Source organism: Tenrec ecaudatus, chromosome 1, assembly GCF_050624435.1.
Source record: "Tenrec ecaudatus isolate mTenEca1 chromosome 1, mTenEca1.hap1, whole genome shotgun sequence".
NCBI lineage: Eukaryota > Metazoa > Chordata > Mammalia > Afrosoricida > Tenrecidae > Tenrec > Tenrec ecaudatus.
In genome coordinates, this window is record NC_134530.1 from 93,767,767 (window position 1) to 93,793,025 (window position 25,259).

General features: G+C 46.6%; 1 protein-coding gene and 1 non-coding gene across 3 annotated transcripts in view; both read left to right on the forward strand.

Annotated features, from left to right (window-relative positions):
• PDE4B (phosphodiesterase 4B) overlaps positions 1-25,259 on the forward strand; it is a 549,688-nt gene that overhangs the window by 396,424 nt on the left and 128,005 nt on the right. For both annotated transcript variants that reach the window (XM_075557209.1, XM_075557214.1), the window contains 3 exons: positions 249-285; positions 371-441; positions 10,212-10,261. In XM_075557209.1, coding sequence (XP_075413324.1) covers positions 249-285; positions 371-441; positions 10,212-10,261 — 158 coding nt within the window. The remainder of the gene's footprint in view (positions 1-248; positions 286-370; positions 442-10,211; positions 10,262-25,259) is intronic.
• On the forward strand, positions 14,665-14,828 carry LOC142437900 (U1 spliceosomal RNA). The gene has a single exon (XR_012782402.1). It is a non-coding gene; the product is annotated as a U1 spliceosomal RNA (small nuclear RNA).

The window sequence follows — 25,259 nt, forward strand, 5'->3', positions numbered from 1 at the left end:
CACCCTACAGCCAGAAGGTTATGTGCTCATTTGTGAGTTTTTACAGCATAGTCACTCTACATCCAGAAACCTTGAACCTGGCACTGTTACTTGTTTGTTTCAGACGCCCCATTGATGCCTGATTTAGCACTGCGTTATAGCCAAGTAGCAAAATGTTTATAATATGCTGTGAACATTGATAAAGGGTAATATTACCGTTTACATGCCACCGCTGTTCTCCAAAAGTCTCTTTTCTCTCTTTTCCCCAGACACGGCGATGACCTGATCGTGACACCGTTTGCCCAGGTATGTGTCGTGCCAGGCCTGGGTCCCCGAGGGTAGTCTCAGAACTGCCTTCCGTCCCTCACTGTTGGAAACCTTGCCCTCCTAGGTGCTGGCCAGCCTGCGGAGCGTGAGGAACAACTTCACGGTGCTGACAAACCTCCAGGGAACGGCCAGCAGGTACGCACGGCGATGTTCTGTGTCACCAGCATGTAGACATGGACTTGGTGAATCCTTTCCACTAAGGCACAGACGTTGGATAGTATGTTTAGAAATTGTCTACACCATTGAAATTTGCTGCTTGGAGCTATGCTAGGTCAAATCATGAACTCTGAAAACGGTAGCATGACATTTGAAAAGAGTATCTTTAGCACTCGTGAGATGATCTGGGCTAGGTGGGTTTTGGTTTTCCATCTGTGTCCCTTAACCCAAAGTACTCAGTTCTTATTGTTGCTAGTTGATTTTGAGTTGCCCAAATTATGGTGACCTCCTTTCCAAAGGAATAAAACCCTACCTCAGCTGTACCCTCCCCATGATCACATGGGGATCCAGATGGGTTTTCTACTGGCCCAATTTCCAAAGTCAATGTCCAGGTCATTCTTCCTCGTTCCTCTGAGTCTGGAAGCTCTGCTGAATCCTCTTCGGCCTTGCGGGAGCGCACAGCCTGCACTTACCGATGCGTGGGAGCAGCATGTCAGCTACACAGATCCCAGTAAGAGTTGTTTCAGCAGATGAATGAAAGAGATGAGGATTTTGTTGCTGTTGTTGACTTTTAGATTTACCATTTTGGATGTTATACTTGATGGCTATAAATTCTATTAAGATCGATCAGGATAGGCTATGCACGAGTTCAGATTCACTCTAACTCTTGATGTTTCCGAAAAGGCAGAGAGACTAGGTTCCCTATATTTTTGGTATTGTGTAGACAGGTTCGTGGGTTCAATGAATAAAGTCAGAAAGTGGGGTTATCTTATCTTGCGTTACCAAATAACTACTGGCCTGACCTGGCTAAATTCAATTATGAATGCTGGACCTTGGTTTTTCCTCATCTATAAAATGAAAATTTGAACTTGACATCATCGACAGTCACTTTCTCCCCTAAGATTCTAACAGCCTAGCAGTCTAACCATCCCTGGGTATTGAGGCGGTTGATGTTCCAGACTGCTAACTGATGGGGCGGAAGTTGTCCCACAGGCACCTCAGAAGAACGGACACAGTTCTACTCGGACACACATGGAGGTGCCATGAGTCAGAGCCAACTCAAGGACAGCTGTTTTGTTTTGCTTTTTCCTTTGTTTTCCCATGAACACCATCTAAGTGCTACACAGTTGGTTATTTGGCATGTTTTCAAAGATCACCACCAGACTCGGGAGGTCATAGCATCAATGACCTTTGTGTTGGCCTCAGGAGACCCTCGAAGCTATTCAACCTGTTTTTGTTTTCCGGAAAGAGACTCCCAGACCCTCAGAAATGCAAGGACTTGTTAACAACCCTGCCCACACAGAGAAGCACCTCAGCCCGCTCTTAAGGCCCCTGAGTTTGTGGTCAGTGCTGCCCGCTGATGCAGATGACATGGGGTTCATGTGGGCTGCTAACCCCATGGTCGGACATGTGAACCCACAGCTGCTCTGTGAGGTAATGGAGGGGGTGTTCTATTCCCATAAAGACTTACAGTCAGACAAACATGCAGAGACATTTTACTCTGTCTGACTGAGTGCCCAGGAGTCAGAATTGACTCGATGACAGGGAGGTTCTTGCTTTTGTGTTTTGGTTTCCTTGTGAGTGCTCACTGCAGAATAGCATGTTCTTCCCAGTTGTGGAATAATTCTTAATCAACCTTCTCTTCTGCTTTGATCACCAGCTGTGGCCATGAGCTGACACGTTACTGTACAAAACAAAATTTCACTGCCACCGAGTCAATGCTGACCCATAGGGATGCTAGGACAGGGTAGAACTGCCCCTCTCGGAGTTTCTGAGCCTGTGACTGTTTATAAGAGTAAAATGTCTCGTCTTTCTCCTGAGGAGTGGCTGGTGCTTGTGAACTTCTCAACTTAGAACCACTGTGCTACCTGGGGTCCTCAACACAGTGCTACAGAGTGGACTTTGAGAAAGTGGCTTGGCTTCTCATTGAGGGTCCTGCTGAGATGGCTATGCATACCCTGCTGGAGTCTTCCATCTCTCGTCCCTCCTCCTCTGAACGAGTTTCCCACCTGCCTCAGGAGTGATCTTTCTTAAATGCTACCTCAGCAGGTCCCTCTCCTTGTGGCAGCATTTCAGGGGTTCGATTTTACCACTAAGATGAGGTTTAAATGCAGGTGCTTGGCACCCAAGGAAAATTCATGGAGCGAAGATGGCTGAACCGTTGGAAAACAAGGAAGCAGGAAATAATAGCTTTTTTATCTCTTTATTTTTGTACAGTTGGGGCAGGAACTTGGTGTCACAATGTTGTCATTGGCAGAAAGACAACAGGGTGGGTGGGTGGGTGGGTGGGGGGGGGGGTAGGTGTCCAAGGTAGTATAGCTAAAAGCGAGCCTTCGGCAGGGAGAGGTAGATAGCACATTCAGTGGCTTCCATGATTAATTACAAGTACATGCTCCTCCATCTGCTACACAGGACAGTGGTCCCAGGGCAGATGTCTCCAGCACCCTGCATGAAAACCTTCCTGCTCAATGATGTCTCTTTCGGGGGAGTCACTGTAAAGATGTATCTATTCTGCTGTGCATCAGGCCCCTCGAGGCACAAGCATCTGTTTCAACACAGGGAGCACGATTCTCTGGGAAAGACTGCTATGCCCTGCTCCTGCCAGACCCCGCAGCAAAAGACTGTCTCTTTCAAGGTGGAGACTTTGGTTACAGGAACTGTGGTCAGAAGGAAGCTTTAAAATTCCACATAAATTCTAGATTCATGTCAAGACTTTATAATGGAGGTAAGACTCCATGCTCAGACTGCCCTATTTACACGCACCAAGTGTTTCTGATTTTAGGCTCACATAAAGAATAAAGAAACGGATCATGGTAGTTGGGGGGAGGAAGCATCCAGGATCCGGGGGAAAGCTGTGTTCTTCATCGATACTACCTCACACCCTAATTAACCCATCTCCTCTCCTAAACCCCTCTATGAGGGGATCTCCATTGGTCGACACTTGGGCCTTGGGTCTCCACTCTGCACTTCCCCCTTCATTTAATATGATATATATATACATATACATACATACATATATACATATACACATATATACACATACATACACACACTTATATCTTTTTTTTTTTTTTGCATGATGCCTTATACATGGTCCCTTGGGCACCTCGTGATCGCACTGGCCGGTGTGCTTCTTCCATGTGGGCTTATTTGCTTCTGAGCTAGATGGCCGCTTGTTCACCTTCAAGCCTTTAAGACCCCAGACACTATCTCTTTTGATAGCCGGGCACCATCAGCTTTCTTCACCACCTGGATGCTTCCTCCCCCCAACTACCATGATCCGAATTCTACCTTGCAGGGCTGGATAGGACAGAGGCTGTACACTGGTACATATGAGGGCTGGAGGTACAGGGAATCCAGGGGGGATGATACCTTCAGGACCAAGGGTATGAGGGACGATGCTGGGAGAGTGGAGGGTGAGTGGGTTGGAAAGGGGGAACTGATTACAGGGATCCACATGTGACCTCTTCCCTGGGAGAGGGACAGCAGAGAAGGGGGGAAGGGAGACTCCGGATAGGGCAAGATATGACAAAACAACGATGTATAAATTACCAAGGGCATATGAGGGAGGGGGGAAGGGGGAGGGAAGAGGGGAAAAAAAAGAGGACCTGATGCAAGGGGCTTAAGTGGAGAGCAAATGCCTTGAGAATGATTGGGGCAGGGAATGTATAGATGTGCTTTATACAATTGATGTATGTATATGTATGGATTGTGGTAAGAGTTGTATGAGTCCCTTATAAAATGTAAAAGAAGAAAAGAGAAAAAAATGATTAGGGCAAAGACTGTACAGATGTGCTTTATACAATTGATGTATGTATATATATGAACTGTGAAAAGAATTGTATGAGCCCCAATAAATTGTTAAAATTAAAAAAAAAAAAGACAGCATCCCAAAAAAAAAAAAAAGAATTCATCATGGGGTTGTCATGAGTTAAAACCAAAAAAAAAAAAGAAAGACCAGTCCTTAGAGAAGAATAACACGCTGGTTAAAAGTAATGGTATGCAAAAGTACAGACCCTCAACAAGATAGACTGGCTCAGTGACTGCAACCAGGTCCTTACCCAGGACGAGAGCCACGAAGGTTTGTCAGGATGAGTCCGTTTGCTTACTTCTGCTGTATCGGGGGTCGTATACAGGGGGCACTCACTACAAGCTGGATCGGCCTCAGTGGCATGTAATAACTTTCCTACCGTGAATGCAAACTTTGCTATACATCCCTTCAATATCTCTATACTTCATGTGCATTCTACAACTATGTTTTCAGTTGAATAAAATTTTCTGCCAATGGCTGGAACAAAAAAAAAGAATAAAGAAACGATGCTTAGGGAGATTAAATGAACTGCCCATATTCACTGCACATTTTAGGTTTTCTGAGTTACTTGAAGAAGTCCCCAAAGCCTTTGGAGCAGATAATGATTTAGCCTGAAAAGCAGAGGCACTAAACAGAAGAGTGCTTCAGGAATGAAACTGAGGGCTGAAGTCCTGGACCAGGAGGATGGAGGTGGTCCGGGAAGGCAAGGTTGTAGGGGGTATATTTCAAAGGCTTCCGTCCACAAACAAGCGAGCAAACAAAAACTTTCCAAAGTCGCTGCTGGCTGTAGAATCGATTCAGACTCTCACACAATACTCGAGGACAAGCAGGAACTTCCCCTGTGCATTTCTGAGACCGTGTGCCTTCAAGGCAATAGAAAGCCTCTTCTTGCTCCCACGGAGCAGCTGGTGGTTTCAAACACATAACCTTCTGTATCCTGGGGCTCCTCGACATAACTAAACTCAGAGGCGCCACTTCCCGCAGCTCCAAGGAAGAGGAGGAGGGGAATGTCTTCAAACGGATTTGCTAATGTGCATCGGACGCTTCTTGCTCCTGTAAGAGAGGAGCCTTGGCTAACGGCTCGGAAACCATCTGTTTGCTAAATCTACTTTCCAACTAATCAGGTCTTTTCAGTAACTTTCTGGGATTTTTACGCCCTGGGACTTTAGAAACTATGTGTCCACGAGTCTCCTTTCTATGGCAGAGCCGACATCCATTTCAGACTCTGGCTGGGGACCTGCCTCCAATCATGAGCCATCCGTGTCCCCTTTGGCCCAAAGCAGCTCACACTCACTGAACGGAACAGGTCTCGAGCGGTAAGGTTCTGCGTATTCGATCACGGTCATTCATTCCCATAGCTGTACAGTCGGCCCTGTTATTTGCTACAAGTGCTTCAGGAAAGCTCACACCAACAGATGCTCAAGGCAGGACACATCTACCGCTGCAACTTTGCCAAGGAAGCTACACACCCTGGGCCCAGACCCTCCCTGCTACCCGAGTGATGGCGGGCAAGCACAGAGGCGGGCAACTTGGCCGGGACAGGTTGGAAACGGAAGGGCCCTGGGACACACTCCATTCTGCTCCTTACAATCAAGCGGTCCTTAGGGAAGAATGGAGCTGAGAGCAAAAACACGTCTTCCGTCCTCACCTGGGTCTGCAGACTGGACACCAGAACAAGTCACAAAAACCACGAGGGGTGTGGTGTAGCTGAATATAAGTGGGCCTGCCAGGTTTGGACGCAGCAGACCGAGAGAATTTCTCCTCACAGGTTTATTTTAACATGGAAAAGAAGGATTCATGAAAGTGGACATTGTTTTCTGAACTGGTGGACTTTGGTTTCAGAGTGCTTTGAGTGCAAATGGGAAGCAATGCGGTGACCTTGGAGTGGTTTGGGGGAGACATCTGTGTGGTGTGGTTTCTTAAAAGCAAATGAACTCCCACAGAGAATGCTACTTCTCATAAATCAGGATTTCCTTTACCTTCGGCTCCTTGCTCCGCAGCATCTGCCCGAGCATGACCACCCAATGGGAGAAAATCTCCAGGTTCCCGCCGAGAGGTTTCCTCATTCCACCGTGAAAGGCCCCGTTGAGAGATGCCTGCTTGGGCCTGTGCTTCTTGGCTTCAGGGTACAACCTACATCTCCTTTGTCGTTTGGAAAATCTGGTTTTCATTTAGTTGTTAATTCAGATCAGCATTCCTCAAGCAATACTGGCTTTAGACAGCCTGATGGAGAAACCAGGTGTGTGAGTGGGAGACACCCCCCCCCCACCCCCACCCCCACAACACACTCTCAGACTCAGCAGTCTAGCAATCAAAGGATGGAGCCGGGAGCAAAGTGGAGTCTTCCTTCATCACGGAGCTCTCTGGAGAACAAACACCACAATTTTCACCTGTGGGCCTCAAGGAATTGGCTCGGTTGTTACATCCTTTCCAAACACCATTTTAGCAGCGGTTTCGGCAAACTTGGGGAGAGAGTTCATAGCCGCTTGTGTCTTTCTGTTGCCTGCATCGAAGTTCACAGGGAAGAGGATGGAAGTGAAAGATCATGGACTTTTCCCATGAACATTTTAAAGCCCCCTAGGAGAAGACGTGCCTTTCAAAGCTTTTATGTACATTGGCATGTGATTTAAACTAGCTGAGAATCATAAAACCTTTAGATTCAGAGTTGGAAAGAGGTGTGCCAAATTCTCCTGAAGTGAATGAGGGAGTAGATGTAGCTCGCCGCACACAAGCCCTGGCACACCGCACAGCCTCAGTGGACGCCAGTCGCTGCCTGCGCTCCTCTCGCCCTGTGATGAGGAAGCTGAGCTGAGTTCGGTTGCTTGGAGCTGTCTAGTCAGAAGGTGCCAGAACCAGGATTAGGATTCTAATCTTATTTATAGTCTGGATCGCGCTCTCTGCTGTGCTTTTCCGAGCTGGAGAGCTCTTACTACTGCAGCCTTATGACGCCTGCTGTTAATATTGTCATTTCCAGCACCCCTTTCACATAACTTCTACTTCTCCCGTAACTTAGGCTCTGCTGGGAACTGGGTGACGAACACCATTTACCCTGATGCTCTCATTCACTCCGAAGAGTAACCCAGCTGCCAGAAGTCACCCATTCCTTTCAAATGCGCCCAGCCCCTTCTTGACACCTCGTTCTGAGACTGGGAGCCACGCCACCCTGAGACGGCCCCTGCCTTTTGGATGGAACTGTGTGACTCCTAGGGGCCCTTGGGAGAACTGGGCACTGTTTGATTAGCTATGCCATTTTGAAAAAGCAGAGATCTCTGTCATCTAAGTGCTTCTTGAAAAATGCCTTCTGGAACAAAAGCTTCCCTTTTGAGTCCAAGAAAGGATATAAAATTTACACATAACCGTCTTGTGAATATGGTTGAAAATCTGCATCATACCGGACAGTATGTCAACTTCCAGGGTGGCACACGTGAATAAGCCTCAGTCTTTGTCCTTAAAGTCCTCACAGGCAATTTGAGGAGACAGACAGGGGATAGGGACCCACAATCTGACAGGGCTGGTGCTGTGACGGGGCGGGGGGGCCACAGGGAACATCCTCAGAGCAGGTCCACCTCTCAAGAGGGAAGGCTCTTCTGTGGAGGAGATGCCTGCGTCACAGGCTAGAACACTCGCAGGAGCCAGTCACCCCACGAGGAGGAGAAGGGGCTACAGCTGAGGCAACTTTCTCCAAGGGCACAGCAAGCGAGTCTGCTGCATGCAGCTGCCACAAGTAGTGTAGAACCAGGACTGCGTGGGGAAAGGAAGCTAGATAAGATGTCCCTGTCCTGTGTTTGATGCCTCCAGCCACTTTCACCTCAATGGTTCCTCTCCTCGACCATCCACCAAGAGTTCGAGTCCTGAGTGTTCTCAACAATCGGTGGATCCAGCCGAGGTGATGGAATGGCATCAGTTACAAATTCTGTCATCAGCACAGGTTAGCAGCACAGATGACCCATGTCCGTATTCCTCATCATATGACAAAACCACCCTCAAGTTACAGACGAAGCACCCGGGCGCTGAGAAGAGGCACCACTTTCAGCTGAAACTAAACTTTGGAGAAGGTGGCCCTTGACCCTTGCTATTAGGAAGTATGGATGTGTGGTGGGAGGATCTGCCTGGCGGAGGAGTGGCCTGAGCAGAGACAGGGAGGGATAGCACAGGTTCGAGAACAAAGGAGGAATCAAGTTGGGACCTGGCAATGGATGAGTTAGCTCTTTCGCTCTTTCATTCCTTTATTCTTCCATTCAAAACCGATTTTCTGAATGGAGTGTTAAACCCTCCCTGGGAATCAAGGTACAAAGCCAGCAACTTGGTTCCACCTCACTGAAGTTTACACTTAAGCTAAGGAGTTCTGTTTAAACCACCAATAACAAAAAGACGCCAAACAAAACGCAAATCAACAGCTGCCGATGAGACTCTTGTGACTCATGGTGCCCCTTGTGGAGCAGGGTCAAACTGTGCTTCGTAGAGTTTCCAAGAGTTGTGAAGTTGATGCCAGGTCTTCCTAAGTACCTCGAGACAAGTTCAAACTACCAACCTTTTGGTATGAAGCCAAGCACTTAATGCCTATGCCACTCAAAACCCAAACCAAAGCTGTCGACGTCAAGCCAATTCTGACCATGGCAACCAAGGGGTCACAGGCTGGAAGGGTCCACAGGGTTTTCTTGACCGTCATCTTGACAGAAGCAGCTCATCACGACTTCCTGCTGTGGGACCACTGTGTGGGGTGGAACCGCCAACCTTTAGGTTAGCAGACCATTGCAAACTACTTGGTCTGAACTACCCGGACCAGGACTTGTATTTTAATTCCAATGGAAATGTGTACAAGACACCTGACACTCCCTAGGCCATTGTGGGGTTGAGGTGCGATGTCAAGCAGGTAGGGATTCTGAGAGAGAAAGTTGGATAGATCACATTATCTGAATAATATCCCGATTTTTAAAAAATTTGACTTCAAAGCCACATGTACATATTGAAAGAACTGCACATGGCTTAGAAACGAGCCCCACTTCTAACCCGTGGAGTCCAAACACCCGAGTATGAAGCCCAGCAATGTGCTTTCACATGTCTTCCAGGAGAGTGGGTCTCAGCCTTCCTCATGCCCTGACCCTTTCATACAGTTCCTCATGTTGTGGTGACCCCCCAAACATAAAATTATTTTTGTTGCTACTTCATCATTGTAATTTTGCTACTATTATGAATCGGGCAACGCCCCCGTGAAAGGGTCATTCAACGGCCAAAGGGGTCGCAACCCCCAGGTTGAGAACCGCTGTTCCAGGGGCTGCTCGTGTAGCTTAGGTTTGAGGCCAGTGCTCCAGCAACACACCGGAAGTCTCTGTTCCACGCAAACAGTAGAGTGGTGATAGCAGCCACTTCAGGGAAGAGGGGCTCCTGCCAATATGAAAGAAAGCTTACTTACAAACTGTGATCCTGGGAGTGTGTGTTGACTGTGGGTGTGCCTTTGTTTGTTTATTTGCCCCTCGGGAGAGAGACCATTCCTTCAATTAAGCAAAGAGGATTACAGCTACTCAGGTCTGTGTGACCAAGAACAAGCGACTTCCCCTCGCTGAGTCCAGTGGTCACTCTGCATAGCGCTGCCCAAATGAACTGAGTTTCACATGGCCTTGTGTGGGATTCCTGAGCGAGCGTGTCCTATTGGGAGGGCCTCCTGGACCTGTGGAACCTGGGATAGGGGGACTGGTTAGGGACCTTGGGCCAACCATTTCCTTCCTGGGGAGTTGGAGCATCCTGAGGCAGCGCTTGGGGGAATTCCAGGCCATTTGGATGTGAAAGAATTGCTGTCATCTACTCTGAGTCCCAGGAGCCTGCCTTCCGGAGATAGCATGATGTCACTCAATAGCACATGTGGACCTGCAAAGCTCCTGGGACTGGCGGTGGGGACAGCATTGATACATGGACTCAGGTCTCTTCTTTGTCTCCACAGGAGATCCCCAGCTGCCAGCCAGCCTCCTGTCTCCAGAGTGAACCTACAAGGTAGGCCATGCCCTTAGCTCTGTAGAAAATGTCTCCGAATAAAAAACACATGCCACTTATTCAGAACTTCTCTACAGAATCATAGGGTTTACTTATAGATCCCAGTCCTCAATGCTGCATCTCTTGGTGGCACTCTTTCAAAGGCTTTCGGAGGTGATGCAATGTGGCAATGCCACTTCGTAGAAGAGGAGCAGGAGACAGAACTGCACTGAGAACAAATTTGGCCTTAGCTTTCAGGCTCACTGACCTACTGGAGAGCCAACCCCAAAGGTCCCCTGAGTGTGCCCAACCCCATTCCCACTCACCTGGCCGCCCCGCAGCAGGATATGTTAGTGCGGTTCCTGTCCTCTCAGTTATAGATCCCGTTTGTATTTACACCCTTTCAGGTGTGAAACCAAGTCTCTTAGCAGGTCACGGATCATTTCTCTTGGAGGATATCCAACTGTGTGTCTCCAAGGTGGTTTTCAAAGAAAGCTAACTTCCCCTCTTTCACTCCTATGTGTTTGCTTTCCTTAGAGGCTTGAGATTGGCCACGAGATAAGGCCCCTAGAAGAAACCCCCGCACACCACGGATGTGTTGAATATACGTTCTCTTTCATATCCTAAGCAGCTGACCAGGGCCCCTTTTAAAGTCCAACACAGAGCTCGCGCCCTACAATCTGTCTCCACCATGGCAGCACCGGCTTTGCGTAAACACCTAGGAACCATTACTAAGATGAACTCGTGCTGCACTGACCTGCATTGCGGTGGCCATGGCCTTCTATTCCCATTGCTTTTGCTTTATACATATCACTTTCCTTTGGGGGAGCATGTGCGCTTTTGTTAGGTGACCAGATGTCCTGCTTCCGGTGGGACAGTCCCGATAATAACTTGTCCCGTGTCCCGTGGTGTTTTTAAAAAGTCCCGATTTTTGGAAAGAATGCACGACAAGCTAGGGTATACAGTTTTGGGCTGCCATGTGGCTATTTCGCCAGGATATGAGTTTTATCAATGGTGTCCCGCTTTACCAATGTTAAAATCTGGTCTCTGGGAGTATCATGCCCATAAATATAGCCAAAGTCCAGCTCTTAATGTTACCAAAGTCCAGCTCTTAAAAGATAGGAACAAAGGCAGTGGATTCCATCGACTCGTTGGCTTCTGAAGTATTTATGGCACACGCTTTTAAAAATATTTTTGTGTTTGTGTCGAAGAAAGACAGAAAACAAGAATAAAACAGAGAGCACGATATTAGGTAAAGGCGACTGGCGCATGAGACAGGAAAAAAGCAAACAGTGCTCTAACAGTAGACTTCAAAGGCTTGGAATTTTGATGTACTCGTTTCTTTCCAAGTTTCAGAAAGAGAAACTAAATAGACTGTTTTAACATGTAACGAGGATTATATACTTGAAGATCAAAGGAGGCAGGTTTGGAAACTCCTACCATTTCGTCACACTGGTTTTCCAGAGAAACATTGTTGCTCAGATTTCTGTTAGCCAGATTTGAGAAGAAGCTTTGGTCATCAACCAGAGTAAACTCTTAGCAGTTTCTTTTGAAGAACCCTGACGCACAGGCGGGCTGGGTGGGATATTTACAGTCCTGTGTGTTAACTCACGAACCACAGGTGTCTGCTGGAAACATCACGGCGGACTTGGGCGTGCTCACTCTAGCTGGGCAAAGAGAGATCCTGTTTCTTGAAAACAATGGAGCAAAGAAATGACAATACCCCACAGGCAATTTGTTTCCATCTGCCACTGTGGCCAGCGACCAGAACTCTGGCTGTTCAATGGGAAGAAAATGTAGCCATACCGATTATGACGTAATTACAGGTTTCCAAATCTCCTTAATGTCTAACTGCCGTCAGAAAAGGAAGGGGGGTACACACATCCTGTGTTTTGTTCTTATTATCAGCTTGAATAAGTCAGGCAGATTTTTCCTGTTATTTTAATATTTATCAGCATATGACAAAGAGGTGTGTTTAAATAGACACTTCAGAGGGGAATGAAAAATAAGCAGCGTAGCACAGACTGAAGTTTCAGAGCTGGAACACAGCTTTAAAATGCGGCTTTTCGCGCTCGCGAGGCCGGGATTGTTTGATGAGTAGAGAAATTGATCGCATGTGTTTCGACTGAAATCTAAGAAAAAAGCAAAAGCTCTAATAACCTAAATGGATTTAACCACAAAGTAGCTTGGAGGGAAACAGGTCTGCTATAGGCAAGTGTAGGGTCCTACGGAAACAAGTTGGAAGGGGGTGGGAGGGTGGAAGGCAACTTTTTGGAAAGGAGGGTTTTTTGAACAGCTAAGTAAAAATAAACAGATTTTTTTCCATTGTCAGAAATAAGAGTTCCATTGGTGCATTTGGTCAAACAAATTGACCATTACCAGAAATAATATGTTAGGGAATCAAAGCAAGTCCTATACTGTGAAGACTTCCTTCCCCAGGGTCACGCAGGTTATTCTTCTCAGCTCCCAAATTTCTCTCCCCTTGCTTGGTTGAGGTGGGGGCGGTGTTTCTGTCCTAAGTGTTTCCGAATCCACCCGTGTATTGCTCTTAGATGTCATCCCAGGGCTCTCCACCCCTAGAGACCATGTGTCAGGTTTGGGTGGCCCAGCCGGTCCGTGCCGTGCTGCTGACTGACCGGCTGGTCCATGGGCCAGAGCTCCTTGGTCACTGTGCAGGAGAAAAAGGAGACGGCTGGCCATGGCAAAGGTTTCGGGACTCTGCCACCAGTTCAATGGTTCTATAGGAGGGTGATGGGTTGGAATTGACTGGACAAAAGTAGGTTAATCTTTACATGGACATATTGCCCGGTCTTTATTTGCTCTGGCGATAATTTCATCCTGGGCTACCGTGTCAATTAAAGGATTTTGTCACGGTCTCTTCCATTAGAATGTAAGTAAGCTTCTGGAAGCTAGCAGCTGCACCTTTGTCATTCATGCTGCTTAGAATAACTATTTACGCTTAGGAACATTGTAAATGTTAACATGACCAGAAGAACAATATACAGATGTTGGCTTTATTTTCAATAAAAGACCAATCAATTAAAAATTTTAAAATAGACTGGCTTTTCCAAAAGAAAATAAAAATATCTAGAACAAATGGGTCAAAAGAGAGATCAAATGATAAGGTCAATAAAACTATTTTTAAAAATAGACTCTATTTTTGAAAGTGTATCTGTATGGTTATGAAGCTGCTCAGTTAAGTTGTTGTTGTTGTTGTTGGAAAACATCAACTGTTGTGCTACAATTAAGAGAAATTTGAAAAGCACTTTGTTACAGTTTATATATGTTAGTGTGTTCAAATTAGTTTGGACCCCAAATAAATTAAGTCTAAAAAGTTGTCATTTGGTTTCCTGAATAATAATTAAAAAATAAAGACAAACAAGCAAGCCAAAAAAAAAACCCCTCCACCAAGCAGAATAAAGTGAGTAAGTATTTTAAAGAAGGAAAACAGATGGAGGCGAAAAGCTCCAAAGAGACTTCTGGAGAATAATGACAGCGATACGACCGTGGGGCTTCATGAGCGTCTGAAGGTTGATCCTGGCTTGCTTCTGAACAAGCATTTATTTCTCTGCATTATACTTGAGGATTCAAACCGTAAGCAGGTATGGAAGAAAGAACACTCCAAACAAGGCAGGGACTTGGGCTCTTTCATTTGCAATGAGAAAAAATGAAGTAATTTTTAAAATCTCAGGACCTAAAGTTAAAGCTATTTAAACAGAGCAACAGAAATAGATAAGTGAGAAAAAGGTGTGCGTGTGTGTGTGTGTGTGTGTGTGTGTGTGTAGGATAAATGTCCCACTTTCCCCACCCCAACCTACTCTTTGCTTTTGTATGCATTTCAATTGTGATTACAAGCAGACCACAAAAGGAAAAAAAATATTGAAAAGATAAATTGTCAAGTGTTTATTCCTTCAATTCTTTCCTATACAAAGGGCTAGAGAAGTATTTATTTTAACCATCAGTGCCCTTGATTTCTATAAAAGTGACTCGATTTGTCATGTGTCACATATCCACCATCAACGGACAGTCAAGTTGGTGTGCAAAGTAGGGCTCAGCTCTCCTAACAAACATTCTTTTTCTAACACTTAGCAATTAACTTATCAAGCATCCATGTCACCGCTATTAAGACGTCATAGGTTGTGATGAACAAACCAGGAAATCTCTGAGTAGAAATGATAGCAAACCAAGTCACGAGATGACTAAAAACTCCCCTGCTGACGTCAGGCCAGACTGTGGTAGACTCAGTCTAACCCAGCCTGGGCACACGCAGCCTTGGTTTACAAAGGTTTATAACCGCAAGTAAGGAGCCCCTGGTGCAATGTCTTAAAGCACTCAACTACTCACCAAAAGGCTAGACGCCACTAGCCACTCACTCCACGGGGCAAAGATGTGGCAGTCTGATTCCAGAAAGATTTCAACCCGGAATACTTACCTGGCAGGAGAGATACCATGATCGCGAAGGTGGTTTTCCCAGGGAGAGGCTTATCCATTGCACTCTGGATGTGCTGACCCCTGTAATTTCCCCAAATGTGGGAAACTCGACTGCATAATTTGTGGTAGTGGGGGACTGCGTTCGCACTCTCCCCTTTAAAAAAAAAAGATTTCAACCCGGGGAACCTTATGGGTCGGTTCTACTCCGTCCTATAGGGTGGCTAGGAGTCGCAATCAACTCAACATCAATGGGTTTGGTTGCTTATTTTTGCCTGTTTCAACACCAGTCGGTCAGGATGGTTCTGAAGCAAAGGCTGTGTATCGAGAAATAGAATAAAATTTTCTGATAAAGTCTGAAACCAGTGGCCTAAGTGAGAAATAGATGTAATTAATCTATTTCCAGCGCTCATAGGAATTCGGTTCTTTTATTATGAATGCAGAACATTCTGGGGAGAAGTAGCTCTTTATCAGTTGATAATGCAGAAGATGAGGCCCAGGCCTAGGAAACCTATATCTCAGTATGCGATTCTGCCATAGTTGATAGGATTATGACTGTGCCTCTGGAAGCCCCACGAATGTACCAGATGCACAGCCAGTTAAGGGGATGGAGAAGGGTCTGTCTCCATGGGCTACCTTCGATTCCAAGGTGTTTGGGGACTCATGAAATCGGTTTGCTTCTCATTTTTTGCCAGAGCATCCAGGGTTGGCGATGGGAGCAGAGCCTGTGTATACAAGGAAAGGGCTCTCTAAGGATCACAGCAAGGCCCTTCCGGCTCCTCTGTGTCAGATGACTGCCTATGAAGGCAGGCGTCGTAAGCCGGGCCTTGGCTTGATTTTCACATTAAGCAAGAACTGCCCAATGAGATTGCAACACTCATGGGCAAAAATGAATAAACTTAACTTCCTTACCAAAGACTGTGGTCACTCAGGGGAGGGCAGAGATTGGTGGATGCTCGACAAACAAATAAAAGAGCTAGAAAGGAAGGAAAGAGGAACGGGAAGACAATGAAAGGAGAAGGGATAGATGGCAGAAATCATGGAAATATTAAATCTCTCTCTCTCTCTCTCCAGTGTTCTGGATACTGGTGCCCTGAATTCTTGCGATGATTACCTTAATTACTCATCTTGACTGTTCAGGCAGCCTGTGTACAAAACAATAGGGCAAACGTGCAACAAAACCCTGATAATCCTGAGAATAATGCCCTAAATGGTTGTTTTGCAAGAATCACTGTAGTCTAAAATAACTCTCCCATGAATGCTTACCCCTGAGCATCAACATTCAGCTATTTATATTGATTTGCAATGATTTCAGAGAAGTCTGAAATTAAGTGTGAGTAGTGGCAAAACAACCTTGAATAAGTCAGCTGAAGTGCAAATAGTTAAAACGTTACCCTTGAGCATAGAGAGCCCAAATAAAGCCCCACTCATTAATGGCGACTTCACTAATTGAAAATTAATTTCTAAATTTAGCACGAATGTTTCTTCCTATTAAATGGAACCGATGAGACTCCCAGCATCTAACCTCTAGTAGCTGCCTGAAGAGGTGAGTTCATTCCGCGTTAACTCCACTTCATGTTTTTGTACTACCGAAAAACACCCTCCTCCCACCCCTCCTCTGAAAGTTGGACTCCTGCATGTTAGTAAGTATTTCAGTTATGCTATTGACGTCAATGGAGTCATTAAATAGATCGCTGGCCCTCCCAGAGGCAAATCACTGCCAGGGACCTAGATACAGACACTTTTTTTTTTTTTAAACAAAGACAACCACCAGGTTTTGCTGTAGTGGAAAGCCAGAGAAAGGGAAACGTTTATACTGTAGCAGACCTATCTCCAAACAGATTTTCTTTCTTCTGCATTTCAGTTCCGGCCCTTCTTTCTCTTTGGTTACAGGAGGCTCAGGCCTCTGCCCAGATATTGTTGCCTGAATGTTTTGTGTGCATAAGTATCTCCTGTAATTGAGACCGTGAAGGGAGGCACCCACCCTACTTTTAAAAATGAGTCTCACCTTTGGCTCGACAACTGTTCACCTTTGGCCCATCTTGCTGTTCACTTGGTGGCATAAATAGGCAGATTACTATGGTCCACCAGTTAGGGCTGTGTTGGATATATAATTTCTTAAATAAACAGTCTCTTCCAAACACACAAACACACACACACACACACACACACACACACAATTGTGCCCTTTCTGCAGCCTGTGTGGCTTGTAGCTACAGCCTCCGGCCTATGAATCACCCTTTATTCAGACAGCACTGTGCTGCAGTATCACACGCTTTCTGTAGCAAATTGGAGAGGAGGAGGCTGGGAAGAAAGTGTGGCTCCTCTCAGTGGCCTCATCTGCAGAGCTCCTGCAGGAGGCTGCCCACGTGCCCATGTCCTCCCAAAGCCCTGCTGCTGCGTCTCTCAAGCCTGATCCTGCAGCTCCCACACTTGCCAGAACAAGCTCTTCAAGAAACATCTGCCTCTTTCTGGGTATCTTTGACAGCTCTATTCTCCTGGACAGCTCCAAGGGTCTGAACCCCAAATTTGCCTCACACCTGGACTCTTCTGCTGCCAAGCTCAAAGTTAGGTAACCATGGCAAGCAGAGCCCCAAACCCAAGCCATGGCTTTTGAGTTCATTCTGACTCATTGTGCTCCTATAAGACAGAGTAGAACTGCCCTGCAGGGTACCTGAAAGGGCAAACCTTGCAGGAGCAGAAAGACTTATCTTTCGCCTGCAGAGCAGGTGATGGGTTTGAACCGCTCATCATGTGGTGAGTACCTCCATGCTGGGCCCTCTAGGCCCCCAGAGCTCCATTCTTATGCTGACAGGTTTCTTGAAATCTCAAGGTCAGGGTGGCTTTGGTGCCTCCCCTCTAAGGCTTGGTCCTTTTACTCTGTAGACTCTCCGACCTCCATTAACAGTAAGTGTCGACGTACATAACAGACGTCTGACCACCATTGCTCATCCCTGTGGTTTGCCTGCCAGCCCAGTCTGGCCATCCTCCTCCATGGCTTCTTCTCCAGTAAGGTGGGAGTCGAGCAGGGATTCCACCATCCCCTCTTCTTTCTCTTTCCGTCTCCCTCTACCACTGAGTCCATTTCTCTTTTAGTTCGTCTCCCCTCCTCCTCTTCTTCTCTTAGTTCAGTATTTCATTGGTTTCTGTCTAGACCACGACATTAGCCCCTGCAATAGGCCACGGGTCCACCGTCTCCTGCCTAGGCCCATGTCCACTCCTTTCTGGTAGCAGACTGGCTCCTCTAAAGCACGGTCATGGCTAGGCGCTTTCCCTACCTGGCTACCTTTTGTCTCCCAGATAAAATCCAAATTTCTTGTTGGGTATGAAAACGAGTCCTTCTAAATTTTACTTGCCCACTTCTTTTTCTCCGTCTCCTACTGTAGCGACCCCTTCCCCACGCACACCCCACGCTGTGGTGCGCTGAGTCTACGGTGCTCTCCTCATCCTCTGCACGTGTGGTCCCCCTGCCTGCACTGCCTCGTCCAGGAGTGTCGTCCACCTCTTCAACGCAGGGGCTTTCTTACATTGCCACTTCATGCAAGTTCTTTATGCTCCTTGGCTCTTCTATTCTGGATTAAAGGAAATACAAAGTCTCAACCTAGGGTCTTCATTTCAGCATGCGTTTACTAGATGTGAGCTCCCTGATCGACTCCTAGCTGGAAATCCTCTTGTTCACAATATCTAAGAGCCAGTATCTCTGCCATCTTTGGGATGTACCTTCCCTTCCCCACAAATAACTAGGCAATCTCAGCCATCACACTTACCGTGTTGTATTGTACTTACCGGTTTAAGTCGTTCTCTCTCTCACACACACACATTTGAAACTAGGAACTTCTGAAGTTCAAGTATTCTTTTGAGAAAAAGGAAAGAAAAAAAAAAAGCCCCGGTGATAGCATAAGACCGGGAACACAGGTTCTCAACAAATACTTATGTAATGAACAGATTCTATGTCTGAGTCAGAGAAGGTTTAAAAGAAACTGAGGCCCTTCTTTGGTTGTGTTCAGGCTTGCCTAAATAGCTCCTGCCCTTGGCAGAAGCACAGTGCTTGGAATCCGTGCTTACACGTGACTGTTTTCTTGCACTCGAACTGAACTCTTCCTTATCCATCACTTCAGGAAGAATTGGCAGCGGTAAAAGAAATAGCGTGAGCTAGTCAAATTGAGTTGTTTTCTTTCTTTCTGGTGTTCCTAGGGCCTAGCACAATGCCCGCTACACAGCAGCTACTAAAATATCATGCGAAATAGAATTGGCTTGGGAGCCCAGCTCAATCCCTCAGAGGGAGGATTTCTTATTGGTGAATTGGGAACTTGTTATTCTAACTCAGGAGATTGCTGTGTGAGTTGGAGGAGAAAAGGCATGTCTAGCCTATAAAAATTAAAAACTACAGATGCAAACTGGGCGCCTCTCCCCTACTCCAGCTCACCACTATGGTAACTTGTAACAAATTATTTGGCCTGTCTGTGTCAAAAATATCTGGTCTTTAAAATTGGGATGGGAATTGCATATGCCACTGTGGTTGGGAGAATAAATGTGTTCACATCGGCAAAGCACTGGCAATCATTCCTGCCCCTTAGAAAGTGCTCCTGTGAAGACCAGCAGTACTGAGGTTAGGCGCTATCGAGTGAGACCCTTTGTGTGACAGAATGAAGCATCACCTCACAATTGTTCCTGAGCTGTGTTTGATGAGCGCTATCTCAAGCACACCAGATGACACCCAGCATGTGGCAGGTGGTCACAGTAAGTATCAATAGGGAACCAAAAGAGAAACTCCTATTGAGGTCTTTCTTAAAAGTTTGGTCTATTTCTGTGCCGTCATAACACTACCTAACAGAGGATTTTCTTTTGAAGTTTAAGATTTTTTTTCCTCCGGAAACCACAGATTCCACCAATATGGACTAGACAAGAGCCGAAGGAACCCAGGAAAGTGGAGGGGGCTGCAGGGAGCATGGAGTTGATGCCAACTATAATGATATTGTAGGAGCATGCCTTCTTTTTAAAACAGAGTGCCCCCAAACACAAATACACAAAAAGCTAAATCATTTAGGTTTATGACAAACCTAACTGTCCTAGTTCACTAACAGAGTTCTCTGACATTGACCCTGGACGATTTCATTTGACAAAATCGATCGGGACAATTGCACACTTGTTAGGGCTGGGTGTAAATCCCGTGTTCAGACCTTGGCCCTCTCCTGCACGGGGTTTTCAGCCCAGGTAGCTCAGCCAGGAGCAGAGAAGACAAACCTGTTTGCAGAGACCTGGGGGGGAGGGAGGAGTCATGAGGAAAGATGTTTTTGTGTGCCCCATTACCTATGGGAAGGGGAAGGCATTCTATTATCCATCTGATCCGCCTCTCCTCTCTACGTTGCCGTCATGAGAAGGTCCGGGCTGGCTTAGTGAAGAAGGAACATGGAAGTTGGTTAAGGAGGAAGGAAGAGGGCCATCTAAGTTCCTTTTTCTTTCTCCGCAATCCCAAAGACCCTGTGATGCTGGGGGCAGACTGAGCTCGGCCTGCTGGCTTCAGATCAGTCTCTGCCCAGCCTATTCAGGAATGGCCGCCCGCGCTATTCTCAGAAGTGAGGAGCATTTCAGGGAACAACACGCTTTGGCCCGAAAGAGAAACAAAGCAGGGACTGTCCCCTTGAGGCACAGAACTCACTGGATCCTCTGGGGCTTTATTATCTGGACTTCTTCCCAGCCAGAGCCATGGACAAGGACCCAAAGCGACCCCTCAGAGTTCCTTGAACTACCCCGGCCCCTGATTCTCCCCACCACCACCCACCACCCACCTCTACCCCCCCCCACCCCCACCCCCACCCTGCTGTGGCTGAGGCAATGATTCCGTGCATTTGACCCATGGAGGCAGGTAATGTAGACTTGGCCTTCACTCCTGCATTTGTACTCTGGGCTTCTATTACCAGAGTCCATTCGGACTCGTAAAGGCGTCCTGGTGAGTAGAGACAGGGCCCCTTTAACCACAGGCCCTGCAGTTCCATGGGAGAAATGGGGAGCTTGATGCTCCCAGGAAGAACACACGGTTCTCCGTCCTATAGAATCGCTGGGAGTTGGAATCAACTAGATGGCAGTGAGTTCAGTTTGCTTTGATTCTGGCGAGGAAGGAGCCTCATGGCACAGCGAGGCTAAGCAGCAGGCTGATTATCGCAAGGGAAGCAGTTGAAACCCAACTCCTGTGGGAGAAGAAATGACAGCCAGTTCCTGTAAAGATGGTCTTGAAATCCATATGAGGTAGTTTTCCTTTGACCCATAGAGCACTGACAGTGTCATGGGCATGCGTGGGGCTATAACCCCCAAGGTCTAAAGCCACCAGCTGTTCCCTAGGAGACGGGCAGGGCTTTCTACCCCATAAACAGGTACAGCTCCAGAAACTCACAGGGGCAGGTCCACCCGGTCCTATAGAGTCAGTATTCACTTGATGGCTGTGAGTTTGATTTTGGTGTCTAGGTCTCTCAGGATTCCTGGTAGCATAATGGGTTATGAATTGAGCGACTAACCCCCAGGTCAACAGTCACTGTCTGGGAGAAATATAATGCCTTCTGCCCTCATACAGATTTAGAGTCTCGGAAACTCAAAGGGTGAGTGAGAGAGGTGTAGTGGGCTAGGATTTGGGCAGAAGTTTTGTAAGTCAATGTAGAATGTGACATTGACTCTGAATGTGGTGAAACATCCAAGGAAGGCTTTTAAAAAGGAGGCGTGATATGACCTGGTATTCATTTAAATGTGGCACTTCAGTCACCCCTAAGTCTGGTACAGAGGCACCCCCTGTATGTGCCCACAGCACCTGGGCTTTCTTTCAAAGGATGCTCAACACCAGGTTCCTGGTTACATCCCTACATCTTGGCTTCCTCATTTGTGAAACGGGACAGTCAGTTCTTCCTGCATAGGGTGGTAATGAGAGCAAACTTAGCTGACGCGTGCTGTCCTGGGAACAGAGGCTGGTACACAAATAGCCCTAAGGAAATGCCAGTTCTTTTGAGGTGATTGGAATCGCCTGTTTTCTGACGGCTTGTAAACTCAGTGCCCGATGCCAAGCAGGTGTCGAACATCGTTACTGCGTAAAGACGGTGCAGTGGGAAGGGAGGTTTAGTGTGGGCCCCGAGTTGATGTCAGTGGCGGTGGAATGACTTGGGAAAGGAGGACGAGAAGGCTGACACAACGTGCAGAATGTCATCGACGTCACTGCGTTGTAGGTGTAGGAATTGCTGATGTGGCTTGTGGTTTGGTAAGTAGGCTCGCACACACTAAAATGATACCCAAAGAACGGACACTGCAAGGAAAGTTGCACAAGCTATTGCAAGCAAAAGAATGAGTGCTCTTCTAGTCACAGAGGAAAAAAAGGAGTTTCCCCCAGGCAGGGGGGGGCGGGGGGTATTCTGATCATGAGAGTTGGCTTGTGGGGACAGAGAAACCAAATGACTGTGGGACTGCCCAGATGTCACTGTTTTGGGGAACTTGAAACAGTGTGAATGGAGGAGAAATGATTTCAAAATCTCGGTGCCAGTTAAGACTGCTCACTGCACCATAAGAAAGCCGGGTTCATGAAACAGCGTTCTCACCCTATTGGGCTATGTGGCCAGCAAACTGGGAGGCAAAGGCCAGACAAAAACTAGAACGCTCCCTTTCCCGGCTCTTGGAAGGCCATCCCTGCCAAAGGAAGCAGTTAGCCTATCTAGCAGGTATCAGCACCCCCAATGTCCCCTGCACCCCTGCATTGCTTAGAGGGCTCAGCTCTGTGCAGTAACACACAACTCAGTGCGGTGCATGCGCTTCAGAGGAGGCTGTTCACGCCTTTGGCCCGCACAGATGCCTTTGAAGCATCGCTGGCCACACTGCCATTATCCCCCCACGCAGCTGCGCAGGGGACCTGCCCTGACAATGAATTCTTCCGCTAGCTGAATGCTCCAGTTCTGTGCTGTGTGTTTGCGTGTGCACATGCGTGCCTGCTGGTTTGTTTCCTTTCTCTCCCTGACGGGAAATTGGGGTTCTCTGCACACTTTTGTCAGGACAATGGGCCTCTGTCCTCACTGACCTGGTTTTCCATGATTTCCTTCCTTGCCCAGCTCAAGTTGACCAGCGCACATCTCATCACCCACACATCATCTCTTGGCCTTTCCCTGACTGGCCTCTTTGCTCCGGGCCCCTCACAATTTCAGATAATGTCCCCCGTAGTCACCTTAACCTGATTTTTAAAACTTACCTTTGGAAACCCTCCTACAGCTAATTGTCCGTTATCGTCTACTCCATTTATATTGCATTGAACTGCACATGCCCCATATGCCTTCTGAAAAGAATTGTAAGCTCTTTGTGCTATGAATTCTTCATACATCATTCAGTCAGTTTTCAGATGTGTGTCTTTTCATGCAGCTAGAATTCCTTATTGTGGCTTGTTATGATCCAGGGATGCAGGCTGAGAGTAGTGGGCAGGGAATATGGTAGATAAACCCTACCCGGATGCTGAGTTTATCCCATAGGTGAGTGAGGTTCCTAATGAGTTCTGAGTGATTTCCAAGCCGCCAGCTGCTCTTCAGGAGAGGAAGGGGGTGTTCTGCTTATGTTAAGACTTAGTCTCTGAAACACCCAGCGGTGGTCTTGCCCTGTCCTATCGGGATACTGTGGGTGGGAATCCACTGGAGGCCCACGAGAAAAAAAGATTCTAGAGAATACGTTTCATGAGGACCACATCTTTAACACTGAAAGTGTGACTTGGTCCAGAATTATCTTCAACTTTACCACAAATAAGATATATATAATTAACAGTGAAAAAGAGAAAGGCCCTCAACAAATGGATTGACACAGTGGCTGCAACAAAGGACTCAAACAGAAGAACAATTGTGAAGATGGCACAGGACCAGATAGTGTTGAAATAATAAATTACCTTTTGGTATATCATGTTTTTAGACATACAGTGGTCATTAGGGCAGAAAAAAAAAGTTGTTAAATGATTTGAATCTCATCACTCTGTATACATATGAGGGGGTATCAAAGAAAAGATGGAAAAGGACTCTGCTGGGTGGTGCTTTTGTAGGGTGCACTTTTCCTTCTACTCAAGCATTGACCAAGCAACTCACTCCGAGTTAGTGCACCCAGTGGCATCGACTGGGAAAGTTCTCTGAGCAACTCAGACCTATGTAAATGGCAGAATCCCCAAGAGAAAGTGGAAGCAAAGTAGAAACCATGAACGAAAAGATGTTATCTTCGTAGCTTTCAGTTCTACAGGAATGCCTGCCAATCAATGTGTGTCCTGTGTCTAGATCACGTGCGTGTTGTCTTAAATTCCCACACCGAGAGAGGGCTGTAGATTCTGACAAAGCGAATGTCCAAGTCTGCGCTCCACATGGAAGCAGACTGCTCCATCTTTCTCCTGCAAGGGGACTGCTGACCACTAGAGCACCGGGGCTACTTGTCTGAAACTCAGTCAGGAGAAAGGCCTCAAAGAGAAGTTCATTTGTGCCTGAAATATCTCCAGGAAGCACGTGTGCCTCCCCTGTGGGTACTGATTTGAGACATTCATTATTGATTGGAGACATTCATACCCTTTTAAAAATTTGAAAATTTATTGGTAACTCAAATGACCTAGCCTTTCTTTTCAAACCTGAATATCAAAATCTCTTTATCTATATTTACCCTCAGAGTTTTGTGTTTCTCTCATTGTCTGGAAGTAGTCAAGAGATGGAGCCTCCAGCCCCTCTGGGAAGCATATTGTCACCAGGCACTTCTCCAATCGTGGTTCATAACTGCCTTTGCCACCATTCCGCGCATCAACATCAGCGAGGCTTCAAATCCTGCGATTTCATCTGCATGTGATTTGATCCTGTTGGTGGTTCTGGACTCACCTGCTTTGTCAAACTTTCTGGTGTCGTAGTTACCATTTTGTAGTGCTTAGTCTTTGTGAACGTACATCAATAACATGTCTGGAGCTTGAAATCATCATTGAAGGAAAAGAGAGAGAACGAAATTTTAAAGGATGCTGCTCAGTTGCTAACAATGTGTGATTCAATGTAGAAAGATTTTACAAAACAATTTTGTTTTTAATATCTGCGTAATCCAAAAGTGACTGCATAGAACCAATTTTAGAATGCAACTATCACACCTTATTCCATGATTAAACTTGATAAAGATAAACATGCCTTAGGACTCGATACGATCTCGTACAAGAAGAGGTCACTGGCATTATGAGGGATGTGGCATTATGAGTTACTGCACTGGTTGGCAACCAACCATGGGTGATGTCACTGCCACCATATTCTTTTCCCTAAATTCTAATTTTTGTTTGAGGCCTTGAGTATCTTGCTTTACTTCAGTGATTTAAATCAGCTTTGCCTCCTCTTTTGCTGCAGCAACGGAACCTGTATCTGTTCTTCCATTCCCTCACTTTGTGATTCCCTCCCTCACTGATCATTCTGTTTCTCTGCTTTCCCTGGAGGTGATTCTCTTTCATCTTTAGCAGGGAACACGGTGGAGGAACATCCTGTGCTGCCAGGGGAGAGGAGAGACAAAATGTTGTAGAAGTTTTTCCCTTCCCGAGCCACTGAAACCATTAGCATTGATGAAAAAGTGGCACATTCCTCCGCTG